The sequence below is a fragment of the Melanotaenia boesemani genome, chromosome 9, assembly GCF_017639745.1.
Source record: "Melanotaenia boesemani isolate fMelBoe1 chromosome 9, fMelBoe1.pri, whole genome shotgun sequence".
Classification (NCBI taxonomy): Eukaryota; Metazoa; Chordata; class Actinopteri; order Atheriniformes; family Melanotaeniidae; genus Melanotaenia; species Melanotaenia boesemani.
The window spans coordinates 20,993,034-21,017,996 of record NC_055690.1 but is presented as its reverse complement, the minus strand read 5'-3'; the positions used below and the strand labels follow the sequence as shown (position 1 = coordinate 21,017,996).

The 24,963-nt window shown below is 35.7% G+C and overlaps 1 protein-coding gene across 3 annotated transcripts in view; it reads left to right on the top strand.

The window, feature by feature from the left end:
* drd2a (dopamine receptor D2a) overlaps window positions 1-24,016 on the top strand; it is a 55,670-nt gene extending 31,654 nt beyond the window's left edge. For all 3 annotated transcript variants that reach the window (XM_041995757.1, XM_041995758.1, XM_041995759.1), the window contains 6 exons: window positions 11,019-11,128; window positions 16,575-16,711; window positions 19,976-20,184; window positions 21,086-21,172; window positions 21,358-21,742; window positions 22,577-24,016. In XM_041995757.1, coding sequence (XP_041851691.1) covers window positions 11,019-11,128; window positions 16,575-16,711; window positions 19,976-20,184; window positions 21,086-21,172; window positions 21,358-21,742; window positions 22,577-22,773 — 1,125 coding nt within the window. In that variant the 3' untranslated portion in view covers window positions 22,774-24,016. The remainder of the gene's footprint in view (window positions 1-11,018; window positions 11,129-16,574; window positions 16,712-19,975; window positions 20,185-21,085; window positions 21,173-21,357; window positions 21,743-22,576) is intronic.
* The last annotated feature ends 947 nt before the right edge of the window (window positions 24,017-24,963 follow it).

The window sequence follows — 24,963 nt, the reverse complement described above, 5'->3', positions numbered from 1 at the left end:
TAGCATTTATTGGTAAATATTTCATGGTCTTTTTGGTAGCTCTGTAGCAGAAGGAGCGAGACAAAACAAGTGAAGAGAAAATGGAAAGTGAAAGGAGCAGTCAAGGGAAGAGAAAAAAAAAGGTTGAGCATCAGGAGCAGGTGAAGAGAGATGAAGTGAACTCTATAATGTTTTTTCTTTTACTTAAAATTAATGTTCCAAAACGCAAAACATTAAATATTAGGTCTAACATTTGATAGAACATTTCACTGTTTTAACACGCATGCATATCTTGACATCAAACATCAACAGAATAAAAAGTTTTGTCTACCAGAAAGACCTGGTTTATTGTAATGGTCTTTTAACAGGACTTCCTAAAAAGAGCATTACCTGGAACGCTGCTGCCAGAGTTTTAACCAGGACTAAGAGATCTGAACACATCCCACCAGTTTAAAAATGAATTATGCACACATCAAAAATGACACGGGGTCATACACCTCAGCTATCTATTTATTATTTCATTTAACATTCAGTTAATCATCAGTCAAAAGAAATTAGACTTATTGATGCTATTCTCCAGCTTGAAAGCTCACAATTGCTGTTTTATTCCAAATATTGAACAGTTTAATGACACCTGGTCTAAGTAATGATCTCAGGTAGTCTTACCTGAGTTAATGTAGGCCCATTGAACTGAGGCTATCTGAGGGACGTAGCTATCACTTCAAGCTGAATGCACGCAGTTATTTATTGTAGTATTAACTTATTTCATTACATATTTCATAGCCACGTTTTCACTGCACATTTGAACAAAACAGGGAGCCTTAGTTTTAAAATTGCAGGGAACCTTTGTTGTTTAAACATTGGCAGAAAGAAGAAGTTGTTCCTCCCTATCCTGAAATATTAGTTGGTATAGGAGGAATAGATCTCAGATAACTACTAAGATCAAAGCCTAGCCCCATTCTTACTTACTTTCTTTTTTTTTTTTATGTCTTTGGACCAAGACATCACCAGCCCACAAGTTATGTGACCTACTAGAAATCCTACCAAACCTCCCTATTAGCCTCTCCAGCATTGTGTGCATACTTATCAGTCCAATATTTGACCTTAAAAGAGGGTATTATATAATAATTGCTGTATTACTTCATTCAGTGCATTAACTAAAAAAAGAAGGGAGTGATATGAATAGGAAAGCCGCTGAGTCTGCATGTTATATAAAAAGAGTAGAAGACGTTTACAGTCAGACAGGAGGTACAATAGAAAACATGACTCATGTCTGTTTGTTTTTGTATATTATGTTATAGTCACTAGCTTGTATGGGGTCTGTCCTCATTCTAGTAGAGAGAGAGAGAGAGAGAGAGAGAGAGAGAGAGAGAGAGAGAGAGAAGACACAAGTGAATAAATGGGAAGTGAAGGTTGCTCTAAAGGTGGTGACCAGCTTGAGGTGAGGAAAAAAGAGGAACAGGAAGACATTGAGAGGCTGAGTATGCAGAAGACTACATGCCAGATGAACCAGAACTGTGGTCAGAGAAGCCATTTTAACATTTAGAGGTTGAACTTAGATCTTTATCTTTGTTTTATATCATGGGAAACATTTAAGTGAGAACTACTGATCAAGTCAGCATAGGATGGTTTGTACATTGTAATTCTGTGCTACGCCCACAATGAGATGTTTTGAAACATAATTTTTTGACCTCATGATATTTGTTCTTTAAGTTGAGAAGAAGTTTAAGGAAAAGTCATGCCTCATTTCAAGAAATCACAGACAATTTTGTTGCATTTGTTCACTGTGGCTGACTTTCATAAGGAGGCGCCAGAGATATGACATTTAAACATGTTGTATGAAGAATGGTTTCCTTTTTCTCCAGATACCTTTCTAGTCATCAGACACTCTTGTTTGATGACATCTTGTGACTTTTGCTCAATTCTATTACAGTTACATGAGAAAACAGATCAATTAAGATAGTTTTGTAAAAGATATAAGTCTCACTCAGTTTTTATTAGTTTGATCCAAACAGCCTACTATCAACAATGTGGAGGGTGATTTTTGTTTTTCTTTAGAAAGATATTCTCTCATTTAAGTACTGCATTTTTTTCAAAGCCAAACTGATTCTAACTGGATGTTTAGAGTGGGATGCTTATCTTATCTCATGTTGCAATGTCCCTCTAAAACTCTTAGACCATCTGCTAATTGTGAGTAAACTGAGATGGGACCACTGAACTGTTTTAAACCAACTGAAATTTTATCACAGAAACTCAAATACTGCCATGTTTTGTTACCTTAAGTTTTTCACCATGTTTGCAGGATAGATTAAGCAGTTTTGAGATAATCTGAAGATATTAGGCAAGGCAAGTTTATTTGTGTTGCACTTTTGGCTTCAGAAAATATTAATACAGTTTTGTCCTAATTTGACTGAAGGAAGGTCTGAGACATCCAATCTTTAATTTGATCAGCGTTTGAATCGGACTAAGTATAGCCTCCTGGTGAAATGGTTATGTAGATTTGTGTGTCATCAGCATAACTGTGGTAACATATTTTGTTGTTTTTCATCATTTGAGAGAGTGGCAGCATGTAGATGTTGAACAGCAGTGGCCCCAGGATGGAGCCTTTCGGTAACTCTGTAGATGCTTTTAGTTTGCTCAGATTTATAGTTACCTGTAGACACAAAGTAGTCCCTGTCTTTTAAATAGGACTCAAATCAATTAACTGCAGTACAAAAAAGTCCTATACAGTTTTTCCGCCGGTCTAGTTTTTAGGTTCTGAGGGAGGACACCTGAAAGCAGAGACATGTTTACAATCTGTGAAATACCTAAGGTCATATATCTTCTTGAAAAACCTTTTGGGCAGGGTATAGAAACAGAAAGTGGTGGATTTTCAGAAGGCATTCTCATTCAAGTTTTTAGAACTGATTGGAAGTGTGTCTGGGTATTTATGTCTCCTCTAATTGTCAGGAATGGTGGTGGAGGTGAGGACCCAACTGCAGGCAGTCAAGGTAGGAGGCAAAAATCGGTGCAAGTAACAGGATTTATGGTCCAAATGCAAGAACAGGGAACCACACATGACAGGGGGATGAACCACATAAGGATCTGACAAGAACAAACTGAAAACCATGGGATATATATTCACAGAGGGAGTAACAAGGAACAGGTGAATTGAATGAGTAATTAGACCAGGTGAACTAATGAGCCAGAAACAGGAACCACAGGAACACAAGAGGGAAAACCGAACTAAACTGAAAACCTTTAACAAAAAAAAAAAAAAACAGGCCCCACAACAAAGTTCAGTGGGGTGACCTAGAGGCCGAGCAGACAGTAGACTTGACTCATCAACATCTAACACACACCAAAACCCAGGAACCATGACACTAACGGGCACAGTGATGACATATGTCCTGCCTGGAAGCACTGGCTGACTAAGTTGTTTAAGTTGTTTTTTGTCAGTCAAGAAAGAACCAAACTCATTACAGGCCAAGTTGGATATACCTTCTGGGTTCAGGGCTCTTTTTGGCAGCGTTTCCTTCATTAAGGCCTGTAATTTTACCTTTGAAATGATGCACAAACTCATCAACTGCAAAAGGTAGCTTGTAAATGTCAAAGAACAACACTTCAGATGGGATATTCCATCTGGAGAGCCACATATTTAAATAAAGCAAAGTCTTTAAATGACATCTGTTTACATTGGAGGGATCATTAAACAATACTGTGCAATCTAGCTTTACTCACCAAGCTGACATTAGATGTTTGTCTTTATGTTTTACTTGCTTTCTCTAAAACATGTCAAACAAACAGTCAAAAGCTTTATTGTTAGGTGGTACTTAAACAGGTCATTTCACCCCATACAAACTTTCAGATGTTTGTTTTTTCTTTTTCAATCTATGTGCAACGCAAGAACACTATGTGTTCTTGTGTTGATTAGCATGTATTCCTGTAAAAGCTCAGTCACAGAGAATGAGCAGGGTATTCAATTTGCCCTTTAGTGTTAAATGCTAAATTTGCATTAATTAACACAGTTTTGCGTTTTACCAAGAGTGATTGATTCAGAGAGCCATACGAAGGAAACAAATCATGTGCGATTTAACAACACGATGGTGTTCTAAATCTTGCACATAATACTGAAACTGAGCAAGAAAATGACTGAGTTATGCTTGCACGCTCATTATTTCAAGACTTGAGACTCCCTCTCAGCTCCGAGTCCATAATTGTATGTTAGTTCCAGTGATCTGGTCAGGGTCAGGGTTTAGTGGAAGAAAACTTTAAGAATAAATGTTTTAAGACAAGATCTCTGACACCTCTACTGTATGTTTGAGGGTATTTTAGAAATGTGAGTTTGGAAATGGGAGACTGACTGAGCAGATAAATGACTCTTGTTGGAAAATACAATCCACCATTATTGTTTAGGTTATTCCATAGGAAGAACAGCTCTATAAGGTATCTTTGTGTTTATACTACCATCAACAGGCCTGTTAGATGAGTTTATTTTTTAAAATAATTCTGTTGAAGCATGGTTGAAAAGCAATGTCTGACTTTCACTAGTTAAATTTCATAAAATGTTTATTTATTATCACTTTAGTTAGATTCAAGTTATTTCTTTGAACTTTCTGTAGAGCCTCTTCTAGCATTAATTTAGCAGCGTCTTGCCAAAACCTAATGATTGTTTACTGAACCAGCTGAAGATCAGAGGGAATGTGCAGGATTTTTATTCTTGTACGTTAAAAAAATCATAGCATGTTTGTTAGATTATCAAAAGGCTGTGTCAGGATTTGGCACATCAAAAACTGCTGTTACAGACAGAGGCATGTTGTTTGTCTCATAGACAAGGTCATGTGTGTTTGGGGAATTGCAAGAAATGTAAGATTTCTTGAGAGAGGCAACTGTATAAACAACATTTCATATTAAAATGGAACATCTCAATGGTACATTAAGGCTCTGCTTATTTGAATACAAGTAGGGTGAATTAACACATAAAAGTGGAGTCAAAAATGACCCCATGCATTGTTATTCTTCAAATTTTTTAAATTATAAGTTTGTATATTTTCATATTCCAGGTATTCTACATAAAACATAATTGTGACATGAGGCCATTTGCATAAAAAAATCATTATTTGTAAGATTTTGAAGTTCTTGTATCACTACCCCACTTTAACTTACACATCCGATGTCAGCAATCTCATCACCGAGGAAGTAATTTTTACACAGCAACATACATGTAAGTATTATCTTCATTAATTAACTGTGATAGAATATGACATAAGTATTATTGTCACCGCATTAGTCTACTTTGTTGTTTGCTAACACTAGTGTTAGCTAATAAAGTAGGCACTAGTTAGCAACTACAAAGTAATGTTAGCTAGTTTAGTAAGGTAGCTAGCATTACTGCATTTGTTGTGTAAAGAATGCGGCTCTTACTATATTTCTAACTTCCTTGTGATAACTGACTAAACCGTTAGGTGGCCTATTATGAAATTACTGATTATTCAATGATATGTGTGTGTGTGTGTGTGTGTGTGCATGCATGTCTGTGCATAAATGCACAGACATTTACTTACATAATTAATTTATAGCTGTGTGTGCTTTTCAAACATTGTCTTGCTTTCTCATCTCAAGTATCATGGCTGCTAGGAGTCATTGACTCAGGATCTGACATCTCAGATGTGGAGGACCCAGACTATTGTCCACCTGGATATGTCAGGCCACCTAGAGATGTCAAGCTGCCCCCCACTGAAAAAGATCAGTCAGTCACAGAGGAGTCACCTGAGGAGACCTATAATGAGGATATTAATACCTTGTCCAGCAGAATGAGCAGCAAGGGCCTGTGCCTGGGTTTAGCAACTTCTTTCCAACAGATGCATGGAAGCTGTTTATCTTTGATAATATAATAGAAGAGGAAAAGAGTGGAAAAATGTAAGCTAAGATGACCTGTTGGCCTTCATTGGATTGGTCATTCTTGCAAGAAGTGAGAAAAACTGGATTGTACCAATCTGTCAGCTATTTGGGAGTCCTATACATAACCCAATGTACAAAGCCACGATGTTAATTGGAAGATTTGAAGATATTTGCCATTTCTTGGGCTTTGAGGACAAGAGGACCAGAGTCTATCGACTGCCGTACCTGCGTGTGCAATGATCACAGCCAGAAGCAAGTTGTTTGTGAAAACTGCACACAATGTCAACTGAGAAGATGTTTGTGTGTGTACATATGCGGGGACAGTGTTCTAGTCTCTAGACCTACTTCACTGTTCGTCCTCCATAGTCAAACAAACAGACGGACACACAAAGAATTTTGACATCAACACTGATGAAGATAAATCAAAAGCCATGAAAACTGTCCAGGCATCTGAAGCAGAGAATTGTTTGAATGATTGTTTTGTGATTAAATGTGAATAAAAATTGATAAATGAACATTTAATACAAAATAACTCTTTTGTTTTGTTTGTAAATTAAACTCATCACCTTTAACCTTTTAAATTAAAGACATTTCTTTAGTTTATTGTAAAATCTCACTGATTCAAATTGGGGTCATTTTTGACCCCCCTCATGGAAGAGTGTAGGTAGTGGTAGGTCATGCATCCAAGGGTTAAAAGAAAACAGGTTAGAAACCCCCACTGTAAATTTGGAGCCCTTAATGTGAATGAAGATAATATCATATTTCTAAGGCTTTAGGGCTTAAGGTTTGGTGTTCTAAATGCATTTTACAGTTGCACTATATTACTTTCTGACCTTAAAACTGTGTGTTCCTGACTTATTTGATGGCACAGTGACATTTATTATGCACAGTACCAAGGCAAGGCAAGGCAAATTTATTTGTATAGCACATTTCATGTACAAGACAATTCTAAGTGCTTTACATAAAACATTAAAAGCAGGAAGCAATAACGAGTGCATAAAAAAAGTATTAAAAGAAATAAAACTGAAATAAAAACATAAAAAAAAACTAAAATAAAATAGATAAAATGCAAGAAATAAATTCCCAGTATGGGGAAAACAGTATTATATACATTTTCCCATCACATTTGGTAATCACATGGTAAATTGTGTCCAGTACATCTCTGGATCCGTTGCTGCCCAGCAGCATCCCAAGGCTGTGAAACCACACTTCACAACTTCTGCTTCCTGGATGTAATGTGATGTTTCACCTGAGTTTCAATTTACCCACCGTGTTACATAACAGCAAACGAATATCAACACAGCAGCCACTTTGCATGCACATAATGGCTGAGCAAGTAAATGTAAGATGACATTATCAGAGCAAGCGAGGAAAAGAAAATGAAAGATAGAGATAGAACAAAAGATAAAAAAGAGTCAATGCAGGGCTGACTTATACTGTCTAGAGAGAGCTCGCAGTGCAAAGGTAATTAACCATCATTAGGGGGCATGACACAGAAAATCTGACAAAGTTCGGTAGTACTTCTTTAATAGGGAGAGATCTATTGAAAAAATTAAACAAAATTTATTTTTTTACAGAAATTGAATTTGAAACTGTTTTGTTAGACATCAAACTCCACTGCATCCGCTCAGGAGTGCTGACATAAATTAAGGAAGGGTTTTGGATAGGATAGTTCTGATGAGGCTTTTCTAGTATCAGGAAAAGGTCGGGGGTAGGAAAAGTTGTTTGGCTGGTGGGCTGCCTATAAAAGGAATGACTGAACAGAAATCAGTTTTATAGAATGAGGATTGGCTTTAAACACAGCAGGCAAGAAGACCATTGTTGTTAATATACCTACTTGAACAAATGGCCACATAGCTGGCGAGAAATTTCATTTAAGTTAGGAGGCATTATCGTTAGCAACTAATTTCTTTAGTGAGAGTCTGATAGAGAAGAAACACCTGTGGAGACAATTACAGTAAAATGTTTAATTTTAAACCGTTCTGTACAACCACACAGACCAAATACCATACAGCTACTTTCAGTATAACACATAAGGTGTCGCCTTCAAATAGATTTCTTTTTGAGGTCTCATTAACACAAGTTTTCCAGTCAGCTGGCTTGCTGAACATTCAGGTAAGCAAACATTAACAGAGAAAAGTAAACTCCAGTGTTAGTTTGCAATTCATATCACTAGTTAGGAAAGTTACTTGCAAATGTAACTTTGGTCAGGTTACCGTAGAAATTGAGGGCTTCAGTTGCTGCTACCAACCATAGACTGTATATAAAAGATGGACGGAGCCTCCATGACATCACCCGTAGGTTTCTGAAGAGCAAAAGTGAAGCTCGTTGGGCGGTTTCTACCATTGCCATTTTGGCTGCATCAGGTTTGCAGTCGCTCCCGGAAAATACAAAAATGGGCAAAGTGGCGGAGCTGAGAGGGGGCCTGTGATTATTGACATCTATCAAACTCTGAGTTGCCTGTAGCTAAGAGCTAACTGAGCCAACTCGGATCTAACGTGAGCTAACCGGCTAATGAAGGTAGGTGGGCTAAAGCTAAGGTGCACTGTTAGCCGGCTAAAAACTGCATTTTTTGCCGCATTGGATACATGTCAATCAATAGGACATGCCCCTAATTATGCCGAACTTCAAGATGAAATAAATTCCAAATGGATGAGTTAGAAAAAAATCCACCCCCCTCACAGTTGTCATGAAGGTAAACTTGACGTATTAATCCTAAAATGGATTTTTGTACCAGGCTTTAAACATGTTTATTTCTGCTGTGAAGTTGGTCTTTTTAACATGTGAGTCTATGGGGATTTGCTCTGTTTTGGAGCCAGCCCCTAGCGGATGAGGAGGCAATTTTTTGCACTTCTGCATAGGCTTCACATTTTACCATCGGAGGTTGCCGCTTGCTATCAACACATCGACTGAGCTGCTGTTGCACAAATGTAGACACTGACATCCCTCTCAGCAGCTGAATTAAAAAGAAGCATTGATCCTTTTAATTATAAAACAAGTATCACAAGTAATTATTATTTTGACTGTAAGGTCATAAATAAACATTTAGTTTAGCTGGCCAGATTCTTTGTCATTTTAAGAGGTTTCACACTTATTTCTAGCAAACAACATTAAAAGATCCATAAATATTTACAGTTACATCAGTATATTCAAGAAGGCATTCATCCAAGGCATGTATCCAAAATGTATTATTTAAATACGGTGGTCTCACTGATATCACACGAGGCCTTGAGAAAATATGATTAATGTAAGGTTTGTACTTTCATGCTATTATATTCCCTTCTGAACAGTAATGAAGAATATCCGAGTACATAAATAGTATTTTGTCTTTTTTTAATGGTGCTGTCATGACATATCGGGAATGAATGTAAGTTGTAGGATTTTAACAGATTTTTCAGCTGTTTAATTGTTTTTCTCTTTTTAACCTTTATTTCTCTGCACAAATGGCCTAATATAAAAAAAAGTGTGTTTATTATTATCTCATACAACTTATACCTTTTGATTATTATTATATTCTAATTAAGAAAGGAGTATTTTAGAATAAAGACTTGAGTGGTCTTGTTTCATTTCCTTGTATTTTTAAGTGATTGGTTTCCATTGTTCCTTCAGTTTTATTTACAATATATTGAAACCACCATATACTGGCAGCATATATTTGTTTTGATTTTAGAGTGTATTACAGTAAAAAGCAACGTAATATTCTTCAAGCGCATTTTTCTGCACTAGACTTTGTATAACTTTTGTTGAGCTTTGTACATTTTAAAACTTAAACTTGTTTTGGGCTGCAGTATTAATGGGAATTTAAAGATTTAAAGGTTGCATTGGAGTAGCTTGAAGAAAAGTAAAGTTTTGTTAATTCTGACACATCCTGATCAGGATCAAGAGACTGAGTGGTTCAAGACAAGAAAATAAACAAGAAAAAAATTGGTGAACAATAAGTCTTGTCATACCAAGTGTCAAGTGCAGAAGGTCGTATAATTGCAGAGGAGAGAGAGGAATTTGTAGGGGGGAGAAAGGCTGTCAGTGCTTGGTCACATCATGCTGAAATTACTGTAGTGTTAAGGGCACTAGCCACAACATCAAGCTCTTTAATAATGGAGCTTGATTTCATGAAGATACAGCCTGGTGACAAAGATTAATCAGCTACAGAGAGGTAGGAGCTGCCCCTGACATCTCCCTTACCCTTTACACAGCTGTGGGAGGAGGTAGGAACAATTTAGTGCCAGCCAAGGTGATTGTAATCAGACCTGTCACAGCATCACTGGCAATGTTGGTTACTTTGTGGGATTTGACCAATCCACGGAGTCCAAATTTATGAATGCGAGTAGATTGTGACCATTTTGTTGCGTAAAGCTATCTGGACCTGAAGACAGAGGAATAATTACTGTATTTTACTTTCATAATGATGCCTATCGAGGTTAACCTTGCAGAGGGAAGTTAATTAAAGCTTTTGGCATGTATTTGACTTCAAAATCAAACTTTAAAAAAAAAAAAAAAAAAAGGAATTAAAAGTTTTAAAGAACATGTCAGAACATCTGTCAGTGAACTGAATTTTGTCAGAAAGTGGGTCAAGCAGCAACAGGGACCCAAGCACTACCAAAGACTGGTTATAGAAGAATAAGGTTCATGTTTTTGAGTTGGATGGAAAAGTCCTAACCTTTATCCAACAGAAATGTTCTGAAAGGATCTGAATTGGGCATTTAATGTGGGAACAAACCAGCATCCCAGAGTCAAAGCTCTTCTGTACAGGTTATTAACTAAAAATGACACTTCGATATTTGATATTGTTTCATCTTAATGAATAAATAAATAAATAATAAATAAATCCTATGGAGTTAACAAACCTTAACGTGCAACATTTGGTTAAACAAAAAGTCAGTTCCAATCATTGCAATTATACCAAATGTTTAGCAAAGGTGTAGCTCACCTGTTGGGTTTTATAATTCTAATTTTAGCCTCTGTCATTCTTTCCACTAAGGTTTGCTTTTTGTTTTTTTTTTTTCTTTTCTTTTCTTGTGTTACAATAATCAAAATTATATGACACAATATGCAAGAATATTTGACAGTAAAGATGGTTCTCTGTTGCAGAAAGAGTGGTAATGTTGTGACTTTCTTATGTTGACTGTTGGTGTAAACTGCAATTTGTTTGTTTCTTCTAGGTAGTGGGAGAGTGGCGATTTAGCAAGATCCACTGTGACATCTTTGTCACTCTTGATGTAATGATGTGTACAGCCAGCATCCTTAATCTTTGTGCCATCAGCATTGACCGGTGAGTTTGCCATTGCACTATTTAGTGTGGCCAATCATAGTTTCAGCAATAGAAATCAATAGGAATCTTCAGCTACTGAATAACAGAGGAGACTTAGTTTTCAGTGCATGACTATTGAGGCCCACGTGTCTATTTAAAGACTAAATGGCATTTTCATACATGTATTTTGCTATCTGGAAATGAAGCACATTTCCACCAGATGTTCCAGGATTATGAATATGAATAACTCCATACAACAGTCTGGAAACTGTATGAAGTGTCTTATGAACACCCGTAAGATAGATACATAGAAGGCAGAGATGTGATGTTGTATTTGAGGACTTTGTAGCAGCCACATTATTGTTAGAAACATGTGAGATGATCAGGACAACAGGGCAGTGCTTTTACTTTCATGATTTGATAGTAAATCATAAAAGGACAAACACATAAAATTAAAACAAGTAACCATTGTGTGTGTGTGTGTATATATATATATATATATATATATACATATATATATATCAAATACTCTCACATTTAAGCAAATATTTAATTATATCTTTTCATGGCACGACACTGCAGTAACGACACGTTGATACAATGTAGTCTGTGTACAGCTTGTTCTATCTACTACTTTCCCTTCAAAATAACTCAACACACAGCCATTAATGTCTAAAATTCTGGCAACAGAAGTAAGTACACCCCTAAGTGAAAATGTCCAGATTGGGCACAATGTGTCAACATTTGTGTGGCCAGCTCTGCTTTAACCCTCTTGGGCTGTATATGTATATATATCTATATATATATATATACATATATGTGTGTGTGTGTCACAATGCGGTGGAAGGGAGGACCCAAATGCAGACAGTAAATGCAGAACTCAAAACAGGAACTAAGACATGACATGGATAAACATAAGGACCTGACAAAGACAACTGAAAACCAAGGGGCATATATACACAACGGGAGTGATGAGGAATAGGTGAAGTGAATGAGAAATCAGACCAGGTGATCTAACAAGCCAGGAACAGAAAACACAGAGAAAACTGAACTGAACTACAAACTGAACTAAACATGACAAAAGCAAAAACCCAAACAGGATCTAAACAGAAACTAAACATGACAAACACCAGACTATAAACTAAGATCATGAAACATGTCTATATATTTATATATATATATATATATATATATATATATATATATATATATATATAGATATATATATGTGTGTGTGTGTGTGTGTGTGTGTGTGTGTGTGTGTGTGTGTGTGTGTGTGTGTGTGTGTGTGTGTAAATATGTGTGGATATTATTCCATGACAAATACTGAAAAATTGCTACAGATTTCCTGTCTGCACTTGCGGTTCTGGAGACACAGGCTGCAGATCCCTGATTTAGTGTTTGTAAACCAAAATTTACTGAATTTTGAAGGCAGTAGGCCTTCTTTTACATTTTGCACGTTAGAATGCATGTAAGAATGTGATTAATCATTAAATAAAAAATTTAATATCTAAATCATTGCCAAGCACTAATATACATATATTATATTTATATTTATATATATATATATATTTATATATATATATATATATATATATATATATATATATATATATATATATATATATATATATATAAGGGATAATCCCCGACAAGGTGTTCATTATCATAAAATATTGGATAACGCGGAGGACCTCGTCGGGCATTATCCCTTACATATATATTGGCAGTAGAGAACTGATTAAACTGGTAATTACAAGGTAAATGTTTATTGAACAAATGTATTTGTCTTGAAAATTTTACACAATCAGCCTTTGGCTGGTTCCTAATGTCCGTCTCTGAATAAGGGAAGAAAAAGGTATGATATCCTGTGGAAATGATTATATTGGCAAATAGGTTGAGTTTTTATGTGAACAAGTATTTTCAGTCTCTGTTGCAGTTTCCTTTGTTCTTTAAAAGTATAAATTGCACTGCCAGCATTTCTCAACATATACTAAAGTTTTCTTTTATTTTTAATGTTGTCATTATGCATTTTTAGATTAACTGTTCTTTTTTGTAATAAGCTCTTTACGGAGCACAGTCCTCTGTTCCTGTGATGTGCTGTTCTCCTACAGGTACTAATGAGCAATTTTCTCTGAGAAGACATTGAAGACGACATGCTCTACCTTCTCAGCAGTCGAAGCTCTGACCCCCAATTACTGTTATTGTCACAGCAGTTAACGCAGTTGCCTATATTAGAACATTGTTAACAGCTGGAAGGTTCCTGTATGCAGCTTACAATCATTCCATAAATTATATATAGATATATATATATATATATATATATATATATATTTCAAGAAAATTTATATTATTTAAATTTGCTGCTGCAAACTACACTTTGAAGGATAAATCTTTGTCACTACAAGATGTCCATATACAAACAGTCATTATCATCAAAAGTGATGCTCATTGATCAAGGCAACAGCCTTGAAATCAATATAGAATATAATCTGTGTAACATTAAAAAGAAAAAAAATCCATGTTTGAAAAGGGTTGTATGCCCTATTGCCAGACTTCATCACATTCGATTCTTTAGTGCCAAGAATAATTTACTAATCTACTGGTGTAACAGCAATAATGACTTGGTGATAAATTAATTAAAGCCAATCAAAAAGGTTGCAGAGACAGTGAACAGCTATTCACCTGAAGAAAATGCAAAGTTTTCAATATTAAACTCAAAAGAAGTAATCCTTTAAAGCTGACTTCAAGAATATCTATTATAATATCAAGTACATGACATTTTCCATATTTTCAGTTTATGGAATTCTGTTATGTTTTATTTTACATGATTTTCAGCTTGAGTGCATTTTCATTTTGGATCCAGATACAAAATAAATGTCCATCACAGTCACAGAACTGCAGCTTTTATTCAAGTGGCTGAAATAGAAAACAGACGAATCTTGCATTTAGGAAAAAAAATCATAATAATCTCAATGACTTCATCACAAGTTGTTTGTGTGTACTGAAAAAGAATGTTTCAAATATGCTGAAGAAGTCACCACATTTACATTTAGATATTATTAATCTGAATGTGGCGACTTGCAGCATACACTAATTATGAAAAGGATGAGTGTGACAGAATATAGAATCACTTGGCCTAAATACATCTCAGGCTATGTTTACACTGCAGGTCTACTTTTTTTTTTTTTTTTTTCCTTTTGTGTGGTCGTTCACTTTATCGTTTCAATGCGACCTTCTTCACGCTGAAGCGTGAAGTGTACATGTCCCTGAAGTGGCATGCTTGCGCAGAGGATAACACATCACGCGGTGCGTAGTATTTATGGATGTAATAGATGCCTCACGTCTGTTTATCAATTTGGAAGTACTTGCCCACTCTGAACCGATGAAATTATCCCCAACTGATGAATGTAAGAAGGACACTGAGAAAAAGGAGAGCACAAATGTTAACAACGGCCTTTTGTGAAGCAGTGGCTCCTACTACTGTACAGAAGCATGTACAATTCAGCCGAATTTGTCTGTTCAGAGTCCTGCACAGGTCCAACTCGCAACCACCTGAACCCGTTAGGATGACCAGTGGATCTTGCAGTGAAATCTAGACCCTTAATTTGTTCATATAATTAAACTGATAGTGTTGTTTTGTCGTTTTCATTTACTATAAAAGAGGAAAAGACAACAGCACAGTAAATATTGTGAAACAGTGGAATTGTGATGTGACTTCTTTGACGTCAAAGTTGGATAAAATGCGACATAACCGTTCAGATACGTATCTAATCTAGGTCCACATATGAAAGTGACCTTGGATTTTAACAACTCTGATTTGCACTATTCAGATTGCAAAGTCCGATATGAGTCATAAATATAGGCAAAACAAATAAAAATAAAAGACATTGGAATTGAGCAGCAGTGTGAGCAGAGACACCTAAATGAGGCTGATTTGAAAAAGATTACAGTCACATAAGTATGGCTCCTTTTTCTCCCCCCAACAGCTCTTGTGAGCAGCATAATTTCTACATCAAAGGATTGTTTCTTGCTGAGCTAACTTTGTTCTTACTCACCTATTTGGAGTAAATTTGGAGGTGATGAAATTAAGAGATCTGTTTTTGTGAATGTTTGCAAATGCAAAATTACACGCAAGAGGCCATGTAATTCCATTTATACTATATGAAATATAATTGTTTCTTTTCAATAATGCTGACTAGAGATGATAAAAAGAAAAGAAAATAATATCTAGTATTTTCTCAAACAAGTTGACTTAACCTCAGCTTTGACATTCTCTCATTTTAAACTCTATACAAGATGTTGTAAAATGTTACTGCTAACTAGTAAAAAAAATTACCTAAAATTCAACTTACTGCTCAGGATATAAGTCGACACAGTTGCAGCTTTTAATAGAGCTTTATTCATGGGATGCAAACAAAAGCAAAAGACATTGAAAACTAAACTTAATCTAACTATAAACAGAACATGATGCGAATCCAAGAAACTAAAGAAAATCTAAAACAAAACAAAACTAAAACAAAAATGCCCTGATGAACACAGCTTTTGTAGAGTTACAATAACTAATGCTGAAACCACAATAAATTTAGTTTGTTTCATTCTGTTTAACACACATTTACTAGAGAATGGTTTATTTACAATTTAAACATCCTTCCATTATTGCTACAGATTTGTTCGAAGTATTATGTTTTGTTCTTGGGAATTAAATAATTTCAAAGTGGCTGAAATGCATTTGACATACAGTCAACATCACAACTGTTTATACAGTGCATGTGTTTTGCTCAGTGACTGAACCTGTTTTCAGCACACTCCAATAATTTTTGGTGCCACTTGTTCAACCTTCTAATGGGCTCAATAGGTTTGCATTTCTCCCTTTTTTCCATAACTTTGTTAAAATATGTTTCCATGGAAATGGGCTGCACAGTTCATAGCTACATGGTATGACTAAAACAACCCTTTTTTTTCCCTTACATTCTTTCTAAATAAAGAGGCTCATTCAAAATTGTTTCAAAACCTACTTGACTTCATGTTGAAGGTCTTTCAAGCACGATAACACAGAAATCAATGCATGACACACTGTAAAAAACGATGTGCGTTTCCTGGTATTCACAGCAAGCTCACTAATAAGGTCAAGAAATGTAGCAAGGTTAAATGATAAGGTCTTTCATGAGCGAGGGAAGAGGAAAAGCACAGCCTCGCTTACAGTATTTCATTGGAAGAGAAGCCTGAAGCACATAACTGTTTCCAAAGGGCCAGTCGAACATCAAAAAGAATCTGATCACAAATGACAGGCAACATTTCTGGTTTGACCCACTTGTAGGCTTCATGTTCTCTGCTGTGCTTTAGGCTACTATTTGTATATTGATTGAAAACAGGTAACAGATGACTGTAAATCCAAACAGGATAAATCCAGCATATATAACATTCTTTCTAGAAAAGTGATATCATATCTTATAATATCTTACAGATACACAGCAGTTGCAATGCCAATGCTGTACAACACACGCTACAGTTCCAGGAGACGGGTCACAGTGATGATCTCTGTGGTGTGGGTGCTGTCTTTTGCCATATCTTGTCCTCTGTTGTTTGGGCTAAATAACACAGGTAAGAGGAAGCTCATAACATATAAGCTTTGCAGTCAATGAAATACAAACACTAACATAATTGGTGATTGTATCTGTTTTGCAAAATAACTATTGTATAATTTTTTAGAAATTGTGAAGAATGCATTTAATGAAGATTTTTCTGTGACAGGAAACTACTGCTACATAGTTGCTTGGGCCCACCTTTAGTGAGGTTTAGGCCTTAAGGTTGCTTACTCCATGGAGCAGTAGCTTTAACAGAGGATTACTGTTAGAGTAGTTCTGATGAGGGGCTTATTGGAAGGTGCCAACTTGTTTCTTATCAGCTCCCGTGGCTTGCATCCTGTCACTTTGAATCTCCACTCATCCCTCTGAGAGCCTTGATGTAAGTTTGATTCAGTCGAGTCTCAGACCTTCAAAAACAGGCTGTGACTGAAGATGTAGTCAGTGTAAGATACAGGAAGCACGGAAATAGAGATCACAGAGGGAATGTAGTCTGCAGCTGAAGTTTGGTAGCAAAAAATATAACATATTTGCCACAAATGTTGGCTTTTAAAATTCAGAAAAACAAATTGAAATCATTTTAAAAAGCAAATAACAGCAGTTACAGTCACATGTTTCTGTTGTTGTTTTTCTTTTTTTCTTTTTATTTCTTTCAAATGATTTGTGTTTACCTTTGAGATGAAATGTTGGAGCAATAGTGATCATGCTGAGTATGTCTCCATGGTAACCACTGGATAGCTTTCCTGTTTAAAAAAAAAAAAAAAAAAAAAAAAACTATTTTCTAGCAGTAAATGCTAGAAACAATTTTCTTGAGTGACATATTTTAAGAAATTTCTTGCAAACTCCTAAACCCTTTGATGTCTCAACAGAGAAAAAAATCAAATCAAAATTAGTTCTTTGCATTTCTTTTATGTCATTTGGGCAATAACACCAGTCAGAATAATTTTGACAAATGACTAAGATCAAATCAATAAAAATCAAAACTAAAGAAAGACAAAGAAAGAAAACAGTATAGCAAATACTAACTTTCAGCTTTACAGAACTCAACCAAGTGGTAAAAATGGTAAAGGCAGGTTTATTTCTTGATAAGATGTAACAGTCTGAAAAATGTGCTCTACCCAATAATAAGGCAGGACATTGAAGAGTTAAGTAGGACCCCCAGGACCTAGCGCTTAAACTTTATGTTTTCATAAAAACACTTTGAGTCAAGCTCCAAAACACTACACCTGCATTACATTCATCTCACCTCTAAATCACTGTGATAAGAAGCTATGGATATAGATAGAGTAGTATTTTCTTACCCTAAATAGTCAACAAAGTGTGCTACAGTATGGCATGAGGTTAAATGTAAAATGTGAACATTAAGTCACCCACTGTGACATATATTGTTATTGCGACAACCATATAATGACTCAGTTTTTGTCTCTGATGCAACAATTGTTGTCTTTTCTGAGACTGGTAGGGACTAAAGTACATGTCAACTTGAGCTGGGCCAATTTGTGAATGTAGTTTGGTGTGTAAAGTTAAAATATTGGGGGAAAATTTAGCCTGTTAACCATAAAGGTGTATAAAGGTTTGTATTTGTTGGTGTGAATGTTTTCTAAGAACAGTTTTTAATGTGTTTTTTATCAGTTACTGGGCATGTTTTTTGAAGCAGGATTTTGATGTCTTAGAGCCTTATCAAAGACAAATTTATTTTTTTTACTGTGGAGAAGACACAGTTATATTATTTGATCTTGAAGGTATGTAGTGGTAAAATCTGAATTAATGGGTATAATTGAAATTTTCAGCATCTTTCTACTTCTTTCCCTCTCACTCAGTAATCAGCTTGTGTCTGATAACTACAAGAATAACACTTGCTTCTTTCTTCCAGTGCCTGCACAGAATGGAGGAAGATGTATGTCTGTTGTCAGGGAGAAATGTGTTGCAGTAATTCCACCTCTTTGTCCAAAAGGTTGCCAGATTTGTTGCTAGGTGATTTTAAGAAAGGTCTACTGACAAAGTCATCAGTTGAGGTTACCTGCATATATATATATATATATATATATATATATATATATATATATATATATATATATTAGGGGTGGGACAAATAAATTATTTAATCAATCTATTCAATTGTATTTTAGTTGAATTGTCAACTGCTTCTCTAATTAGAATTCAACAACATGTTACACTACTTTTAACTTTTTAAATGTTTTTATCCACGCTTTTCATTAATAGGCATTAATATCTGATGCTAAGCGAGGGCGGGATAAGCCAGCAGCAGCTTTGAGTCTGGTCATGGAGCAGAGGTGAACATCTCCTGCTCTGAAGCTGGGAGCTGGGACTGATGCAGCAGCTCCTCAGTGATTTTGGAAAGGGGAGGGACCTGCGGCAGTACCGCGGCTCATTGAGAAGAGTAAACGTTGCATACTTTCCCGCCAGTCTCCAAAAGTTTCCATTATCACCAGAAAGCATTGCTAGGTTTGTTGCTATGCTGTTGCTATGTTATACTATGCAAACTGCAATAAAATGCATAATTTTTTTGTAATTAACTCATTATTTTTAATGGACTAAATTCCCACCCCTTATATAAATAAATATATATTAATTATATATATCAAGCTCGGGTCCTATACCAGGGTACTGGGACCTTGAGGGTCCTACCCAGTATCTCAGCTGCTCCTAGAACTGTGCTCTTCTGGATGGAGATGTCTGATGTTTCTCCAGGTATCTGTTGGATCAACTTCTCCATTGTGGGGGACACAGGCCCCCCATTGCTCTGATGGCCTCTGGTACTCCAGTTCTTCCTTGAGTCCGTTATTTCTCGAGTTTCTTGTGTTCTTTTTTCCTGATATTTCCATCGTTGGGGATGGCTACATCAAGACTTTCTTTTGCTGTTTATCCATGTTCACAATGTCCAGTCGGTTGGCCACCACCATTTTGTCAGTCTGTATCTGGAAGTCCCACAGGATCTTAGCTCTTTCATTATTCTGTCTGGAGGTATTTCCCATTGTGATCTAGAGGCATCCAGTCCATATTCTGCACAAATGTTTCTGTATATACATATATATATATATATATATATATATATATATATATATATATATATACGTGTGTGTGTGTATATTTTCTATATAACTATAAAAAGAAATTCTTTATATTTGATTTAAAATTTCTATTTGATTTGTTTAAAAAAAGATATTGCAGAATTGTGAATAAGTAATAAGAAAGTTTTTCTTTTGGTTTTGACACAACACAAAATCTGAACTTTCTATTATCCCTGTGCTTATCTCTCCAGCTACTCGTGATGCGTCTCTTTGTGTGATCGCCAATCCAGCCTTTGTGGTGTACTCCTCCATCGTGTCCTTCTATGTACCCTTCATCATTACCCTCCTGGTTTATGTGCAAATTTATGTGGTCCTGAGGAAGCGCAGAAAACGTGTAAACACAAAACCAAAGCAACGTGTCTGTCAGTCTGCTGAGCCTGATGTAGCCACTTCGCTGAAGGTGAGTAGCTGCAACAAAATGACTCCTGTTTACAGCTGGCAGATTTATGGTTTCAGTATAAACCTTGAATTGATTTATCATTTTAATAAACTGCAACTTTTTATTTTTCTGTAGTATTTATTTCTTTGTTTTTTCATTTTAAAATAACAATCAAAATATTTGGCAATCAATATTTTTCAACCCAATTACACTTAATGCTTTTAAAGCATTTTATTAGACAGCAATCCAATATAAAGAGAAAACATGGACAAGAAGAGAATTGATTTTCATTAGAAACACAGTGGATAAGATTTAACACCATGGACTGAAAGGGCTATTCTCAACACTTAAGGCATTTTGACATTTTTTCACACAATCATTAAATAACTCTGTAAGTGCTTAATCTTAATGTACATTAACTGCAACATTCTAGTGTCAAAAATCATTATGTTACATTTATGATGATGGTCCAGAGATGACCTTATGCTTGATAGATACTAATAACCCTGACATAATAGCTTAATGTGTTTTAAGTGGGAGGTCAAAATGACTTATGATTCTCTTCAAAATTATAAATCATGTTTATACATCATCTCGTGCTTTGTTTTGTCAGAGAATGGGAAAACATCATTACCATAATGTCAAAGGAGAAATATAATGTGACCAAACTTAAGATATATGTGTAATCTTAATTGTTGGATGCGCTTCTGTCAACAGTTTATTATGTTGTCAGATAAATGGATTTGGGTAAATGGCTTCTTTTTCTTTCTTTTTTTTTTTTTTTTTTTTGAGCTTTATGTCATTTCATCTGACTTCACAGGCAGTGGGACATTGTGCTTCTGTACAGAGACAGCACCTTTGTCACCTGCTTTGACATTGTATCCTCTCCCTACCTTACCTGACACAGCTTTTTCCATTTCAGGACAAGTGCACTCATCCAGAGGATGTGAGGCTGTGCACGATGATTGTTAAGTCTAATGGGAATTTTGCTGTCAACAAGAAGAAAGTGGTGTGTCTTCCTTTTTTGTTGTTGTTCTTTTTTTATTTTTTTTTTTCTGTCTTATAGAGGTTCCTTCTTTTTTAAGATATTTTGTTATATATTTATTGCCAACTATTTCTAAATGTCACCCTTTAATCCAAATGAAAAATGACCATCTGAATCCCTGTTTTCCTGCTGATCTTGACCTTGTTCAGATTTTCATCAAAGATGTAGCCAATGAGGGGGAAGATCTGGAGTTGGATGAGCTGAATCACAGTGGCAGCAGCCAGAAGCAGAAGCAGCAGACACAGAGTGTCCTAGGAGACACTCCGGCCACCAGCCACCAGCAGCTGATGCCTAACAAAGCCAACGCTAGCCCCACTTCCACACCTCCCACACCCCCTGAGGATGGCCAAAAACCAGAAAAAAATGGAGATCCTAAGGAAGCCCTAGCTGACCGAGCACCCATTGTAGCCAAAGCCTTCCAGACACAGGCCTTACCTAATGGCAAGACTCAGACGTCAGTCAAAACCTTGAGCAAGAGGAAGATTTCCCAGCAGAAAGAGAAGAAAGCTACTCAGATGTTAGCCATTGTTCTTGGTATGTTGCATGTCATTGCTTTGACTTCATTTAAATGTGGTTTAAATTATTAAAAGCAAATTCATTTGAAATTATATTGAATGCTATTTAATGTGAATATGCTTTTGAAAGGAAAGGTGACAGTATCTTCAGCCAAATTTTAACTGTATTTTCTGGTGTTGACTTTGAACATGTAATCAGAAATCAGAAATCAGAAATACTTTATTAATCCCTTGCAGGGAAATTCATGTTTTCAGTACAACCCATCCAAGACTAGACAAAACAACATATAACACAAACAGGAACAGGCAGACTGACGGAGCAGCTGTTTCTACAGCGCTCCTTGTCTTAGATATAGGTGAAAGGTAACATTAGGGGATTAAGATGTAGCTGGAGAGGATAAAAAAAGGCATCTCCACACTGGGCCTAAGGGCCCATTATCATGCAGTGATCACAGGAACAAAGCAAAAGGGAACTCTTCTCAAACTCATTCGGACTCAGTATTAATTTCTCCTCTAATTATTCACAGCACACTGATCTAATGAGCTTTATTTATTTATTTATTTATTTTACAAGCTCATACTAGCAAATAGGCTGCTTGTTATTTTTGTTTTGTTTTGTTTTGTTTTTTTTTTTTTGTTAAGACCATGTTTTATTTTGGACCAAACCAGAGCTTGAAACATCCAAAAAGTGATGCAAGATTTAGAAATCATTCTTATACTTAAGGCCAACTTCTCCTTTTACCATTGGGGTACCATTATCTTGGGGTCTAATATACACTACAATAAGATCAACCTTCTTCTCCTGCTTGTTCATTCTGTTTCTGATATGCATTTTTTTTTTCTTTCTCCTCAGGTGTATTCATCATATGTTGGTCGCCGTTTTTCATCACGCATATCTTAAACACCCACTGCACCAAATGCAAGGTTCCTGCCGAGATGTATAATGCTTTTACGTGGCTGGGCTACGTGAACAGTGCTGTAAATCCCATCATATACACCACCTTTAACGTGGAGTTCAGGAAGGCTTTCATTAAGATCTTGCACTGCTAAGCCACAGCATCCCTTACAATTTGGACAGGGGGAGAAGTGATGAAAGGGTTAGGCCAACACTCTGGCAAATACCTCATCCTGTTAAGGAAAACACATCACATGGGACAACTGCAATCTGCTTTTCAATCTTAAGGAGTAACATGACTGAAAAAATGGCAATATCTTCTTGAAAGGCATGTTAGCTCTGTATGTGAATTGTTTGTGGAGTCCTGTTCTCCAGATCACTGAATGTAAAACAAGAAAAGTCTGTAACAATGACCTGTTTGTGGAGAGAAAAAAATTACATTGTTCTCTGAACTCATTGTGTTTGTTGCATAAGAAGCCATCTGTGTATATCACACACATGCAAGCTGCAAACTGATATTTATCGTGTGTGTACTTTATGTTTTGATGATGGAAACTTTCTGCAATTCTTAAAGATATCACGTCAGTGTTCATTGAAGTGTTAAAACTGATGTGTCAGCTCTTGCTCTAGAAATCTATCACTGATTGGAATATGTGTCAAAGAAATTATTTAATTGCTGTACAATGTGACAATGCCAATTTCTGCATTTTTGCAATTTTATATTATTATTATTATTATTATTATTATTATTATTATTATTATTATTATTATTATTATTATTTGCTATATTGTATATAGTTTTATTAACACATTCAATGTGATTATATGCCTGCAATGGAAATGTGATGCATGCTACACTGCTCCTCTACTTGACTTTTCATGAAATGTATGTTAATGAAAAATAGCAAAAGAGCTCTAATAAATTAAATTAAGATACCTGTCAAGTGCCACATAGATATCATTGTTCACTGTGTGAATATAAACACGCACACATAAACATTTATAATAATTATATCTTGCCTGTCATTAATTTTTGGTGTGCAGTTTAAATATTGCTGTTTGCATTCATATTAGATGGCAAAGTATGTGGAATTAGCAGCTACAAGATATAATAATTTGGATGCGCAAAGCCATTTAGCTGCATCCCTGGGCCTTTGATGAGTAAAAATGAGGTGAACTTGGCTAAACTAAAGCAATAGCTGCAATAAATTTAATTTAATTATTTTGCAACCAGAGGTTGTATGTAGTGCTTTTGTTCTTCGGTATGCGACTCAAAAAAACAGAAAGTTAAAGAATAACAAATAAATTGTCAGGTCCCAAAACATAAATTAGTGTTGTGAATTTTGTTTTCTCAGCATGAGAAAATTAGTTCTATTGGTACAGTTGCGCAGGGCTTTGTATGAGCAGGCAAGCAGACTCCAGCGGAGATTTGGTCATTTTAGCGGCTTAAGGCCGTGCAGATCCCTCATCATAACAATATCACTGATTTTTAAATTGATTGATTCATTAAAAAAGCTATTTAGTATGTGTTTGTGTTGATGCTGAACATATCAGCGCGTGACTCTGTAGAAGTATAGATTTTCTTTTAATATAAAGTCATGTATTTGCAGCGCTTTGTGCATAAGTAAGCAGACTTGGCTGCACAGAATGAACCAAAGGGAGCTGAGCACATGACCCCTGGGGGACTCCAAAATTGGGCACTGGAGTGGAGGTGGTGTGAATCTTAATCCAAGATGTCTGGAGTGGGGTCTATTTGTGGCTTAAATTTGCTCTTCATCAAGCAGAGCGGTATCTAACTGTCTTAACTTTACCACATTCGCTGTTTCTGTGTGCATGTATAACTTCATTTTTATTCTTTTCAAATTCTTTGTATTGATGGTGCCTATGTGATGTTTACAAGAAATGGGGCCATCAAAATTAGCTATTTTTATTTTTCCATTTTTTATTAGTGTCCATTTTTCTACAATAGAAAACATCAAGATATCTGGGCCAATATGTATGTGTTACAGTTTTTTTTAAATCCTCTTTCTTCTTACAAATTGGCTTGTATGAACACAGTTATTATAAACTGAACTAATGTGGGTTTCTTTTAATTGGATCACAATAAATTGGCTTGAATTGAATTTCTGTAAAGTGATTTGACATGGTTTTGCTTTGAATTGGTACTACCCAAATAAAGCTGAATTGAACTGAATTGACACCCCAAACATGTTGCCAGTATAAACAAGGACTAAACACAAAGATAACCATGCATTTTATGTGCTCATATACTCATTCTCAAACCTAGGGTGATTTATGATAGCTAATGTAATATGTGTATTTGCCTAATGCACATCTTTAGACTG